This window comes from Vigna angularis, chromosome 4 (assembly GCF_016808095.1).
Source record: "Vigna angularis cultivar LongXiaoDou No.4 chromosome 4, ASM1680809v1, whole genome shotgun sequence".
Classification (NCBI taxonomy): domain Eukaryota; kingdom Viridiplantae; phylum Streptophyta; class Magnoliopsida; order Fabales; family Fabaceae; genus Vigna; species Vigna angularis.
In genome coordinates, this window is record NC_068973.1 from 606,562 (window position 1) to 610,721 (window position 4,160).

A 4,160-nucleotide genomic window follows, 5' to 3' on the forward strand; every position below is an offset into this window, starting at 1 on the left:
TGGAGTTGGAAGACGTTCGACTTCGTCCAGACCGAACGTTGGAGATGCAGCCGGTGCGCATTGTAGAGAGTGATACCAGATATTACAAGCGGAAGGCTGTCCGAATGGTGAAGGTAGTGTGGAATGAAAAGACGGGCGACACTACGTGGGAAGTCGAGAGCGCCATCAAGGATTTGTACCCTCACTTATTCTCGGGTAAGTCTTAATTTTCGAGGACGAAAATTTTTGTAGTTAGGGAGAATGTAAGACCTGGGGAAATTAAACCAGCCCCCACCTGTTAAATCAAAATTTATGCACTGAAAACCTTCTGTGATTCATTAAAAACCCACTAAGCACTGCATGCATGAGTGCCACTTGTCACGAAAGAAGCCTCCGAAGTCGGAAGTGGGTGTGCAGGTGTCGGAGGGTGAGACGCCCGTCCGTTCAGACGTGGGTTGAGCAAAACAAATTTCTGAAAAACTCTTCCACTACCCTGCACGCACTCTTCTTCTTTCCTAGAACTCAACTCTTCATTTTCTTCACCTTCTCTCTAGAAACCTCTACCTTCTCTCTACTGAAACTTCTTCTTTCTCTTCTCCGTTCACATTCCAGAAACTGTAGAACCATTCCTGGTGTCGTGAGCGTCATTTTGAACCGAACACCTCGACATTCTGATACTGGTAAGTCTCTCTTCTTGTCGAACGTTTCCTGTCTCATGCAAAGCCAGATCCTGGTTGCATGAAGGGTTAGGTTCTTAATAGTTCTTGGTTTTTATGATTAGATCGAGTTGAAAGAGTTAAGGGATCCTGTGAGAGTAGAGAACTGTTAGCGTACGAACCAAACACCCTGAGTTGGGACGTTCACTTCTGATCCAGGTAAGGGAAGCTTATTAAATTTAATTCGTATGTTTGTCTTGTACTGTATGAATATTACGTGTGTCGCATGAAGTATGAACTGTGTTATCTGATTTTTTTGTATATGATCATAAGTGTGAGGTGTATATTGGTTGAGTATGCATGATCGAACGTTGCTGTACTGCATGAACATGATATATGTTGGTTGAAATGTATGATATGGGTGATACGTGTGAATATGAAATATACATGCTTAGAAGCAGTGAACATAAGTGAAACTTGAATATCAACTTCCCTATGATAACGTATGTCCGACATTAAACGGTTCTCGACCGTTTGATGTTCCAGTAAACTTCTTTGAATTGGAATACTTTCATTTGGGAAGGATTCTGGTCGAGCATGAGCTATATAGGTCTTTTACTTAGAGCTCATAATGAGCAGTGTCGATCTTACACATAGTAATCGTATTGGGCAGTGCTCGGTCTTACACCAAGCGCTCTTACTCTTTTCTGGAAAAGTCCTTGATAATACAGATCACCCATCTGTGTCGACCGACAGTGTCGAGTACCTTTGATAATACAGATCACCCATCTGTGTCGACCGACAGTGTCGAGTACCTTTGTTAATACAGATCATCCATCTGTGTCGACCGACAATGTCGAGTACCTTTGTTAATACAGATCATCCATCTGTGTCGACCGACAGTGTCGAATACCTTTGTTAATACAGATCATCCATCTATGTCGACCGACAGTGTCGAGTACCTTTGTTAATACAGATCATCCATCTGTGTCGACCGACAGTGTCGAATACCTTTGTTAATACAGATCACCCATCTGTGTCGACCGACAGTGTCGAGTACCTTTGTTAATACAGATCATCCATCTGTGTCGACCGACAGTGTTGAGTACCTTTGTTAATACAGATCGTCCATCTGTGTCGAGCACCCTTCTTGATGTAGGTCGTCCAACCGGGTCGACCGACCGTGTCGAGCCATCTTGTAAAATAGGTCGTCCATTTATCTTGAAGCTGGTATTACTTTATTTTGGAACGGGGCAAGTTCTTCAGTCTCGTTCCTCACATTCGTTCTCGTTATAAAGAGGTCGTGATTTTTATGTACTTTGACAGAAAGACAAAAATGAAAATAAAAGTGAAAGATTATAAATGATGAACATTGTATGAGGTGAATTATAGTTGTGAATTTTGGACGAGCGTTCCAGGGAGGAACGACTCATGGTTGAATATGGGATTTTGTAAAGTATGACTGTGGGCATGCTAATGCTGGCTTGGTCCATCCTGATATTCCGTGATTCTCATCTTCATGTAGAGGAGAGTAGTTCATGTGTGGGAATGGCAGGAGGTCCTTAGTCCATAAGTTAACATGGGCGACGTAAGAAACGGACTAACCTTGAGTGGCAGCTGTCGAGTGTAATACAGTTACTACATCACTCGGGTGCAAGGACGCCTGTAGCTACACAGATTCATACAGTCCGGACGGTCAGTCTAGTATGAGGAATTGATTTGAGTTAAGGGATTAGTTTAATTATATGTTGTGAAATGTTGGATATGTTTGATGTATTATGTAATGAATGATTTTCCTTGAATTAAATTCAATAAGCTTACCCTGTGTTCTCTTCTTTGCGTTGTCGATCGTCTCTGTACATCCGTCCTGTCTATGCAATGATCATCCGTGTGGATGTGAGCAGATGGTGAGGCGTTGCTTGAGGAAAAACTGGAAGAAGAAAATTTGGAGGAAGCAACCCTTGTAGATGTGGAAGTGAAGGCCGAACAGTAGACGTTCGGTTAGCTGTTTAGATTAGATGTTTCATTGTACTGATTTTTGGATCGACCTTTACATTATTTGGTCGATCGGTATGTATCGGTGCTTTGTAACCGTTGGTTGGATACTTTCACGTCGAGCGTGTTCCTTATTTAACTTCTTGTAGGCCGTGCAGCCTAAGCTCTTGCTGTCGTTAATTTAAGACTGATTTGTTTATCATTAAATGTAATTAATTCTACTATATGGTGTTACTGTATTTTGGGATGTTACATAAACTGTTTTAAATTTTAATTTTATTTTCTCATTGATAAAAATATAATTCTATAAATAGTTGACACCGTTATATTTTTTTCTATATCATAATTTTATTTTTTTCTAAATATCTCCACACGGTATTTAGAAATTATTTAAAAGTTTAAAAAGTAACACTGATCTAATGACAAGTCATGGTTTGGGTTCATAACTCCTTACGCGAGACATTGTCAATTTTACACGACTGTCAATTTCTCGGCCACCATCCTTAGACGAATCTTGAACGGTGCCGTTTTTAGCAAGTGAAACCGTACTTGTCTCAATCGCACTTAGCATCTTCTTCCTCATTCCCGAAACCACATGGTTCACATAATCCTTTGTAAGCTTCACCGGTCCTTCCACTTCAACATTCAACCCTTCTTCTTCTCTTCCTTTATCGTCATTCTTTATTTTCACTTTCATGTGCATGGTTTCTTCGCCAACCATGAAATCGTGCGTCGCCTGCACTCTTACTACCGTACCATACTCCTCCTTCTTCTTCTCCAGAGTGAAACATCCTCCGCAACCATTTTCACCGCAAATATAATGAACCATTTCTCTCTCCGGTAATGGTGGCGCACAGTAATTCTCCTTAACCGAATTATAGGATCCCCCGAATAAGGTGTTCATGTAATTGCATAAAATGCCGTACCTCTTGTTTCTCGTGACTCGCATGCTCAGTTTAGCGAAAGAACCCTTACCAGTGTCCTCGGAGATGTCGACGTACACGGTTTTTACACGACCGGAGCAAATCTCTTGGGTTATGTTGATAGTTACGACGGTGTCACCGAGGGAGTATGTGGTTTCCGAAGAGAACCCGGTGGTTCCATCCTGGGCGTTGTATTTCAGTGTTTTGGTGTTGACTTCCAACGGAAAACGGGTAGATTTGAGCCTCACAACACTCTTATTTCCTTGCATATTGCCTCTGAAATGTTTATCACTATCTTTATCATGTTCTCTCCATGTAATGCTGCATCTTCATTTATAGGTAAAATTGAACCCACGCACAGATTCCAAGCGTTAAAAGAAAGCAAAGAATTATATGTTAAAAGAGACGTGAAGAGCATCTTTAATCGTAGAACAAGAAAATGTTATCCAGCATCCTTTTGTGGCCTGATGTTCTTCCACTACACGTACTGAGAATTTTACTGTTTTTTTTAATTCTATATCATCATTTGAAGTGTTTTTTTATCCGTTTTTAGAGAATTTGGCAAGATAATATGGTAATATTTAAATTTAATTTCTAGTACAAATTG

The 4,160-nt window shown here is 40.7% G+C and overlaps 1 protein-coding gene across 1 annotated transcript; it reads right to left on the reverse strand.

Moving 5' to 3' along the window:
- Window positions 1-2,889: 2,889 nt before the first annotated feature.
- Window positions 2,890-3,871, reverse strand: LOC128196208 (uncharacterized). Its single transcript, XM_052876443.1, has one exon. The coding sequence runs from the start codon at window positions 3,820-3,822 to the stop codon at window positions 3,058-3,060; it is 765 nt and encodes a 254-aa protein (XP_052732403.1). The 5' UTR covers window positions 3,823-3,871; the 3' UTR covers window positions 2,890-3,057.
- Window positions 3,872-4,160: the final 289 nt, after the last annotated feature.

Bases quoted from the DNA above. Each gene is read 5' to 3' on its own strand.
- LOC128196208 (XM_052876443.1), bottom strand. From the start codon at position 3,822: ATGCAAGGAAATAAGAGTGTTGTGAGGCTCAAATCTACCCGTTTTCCG.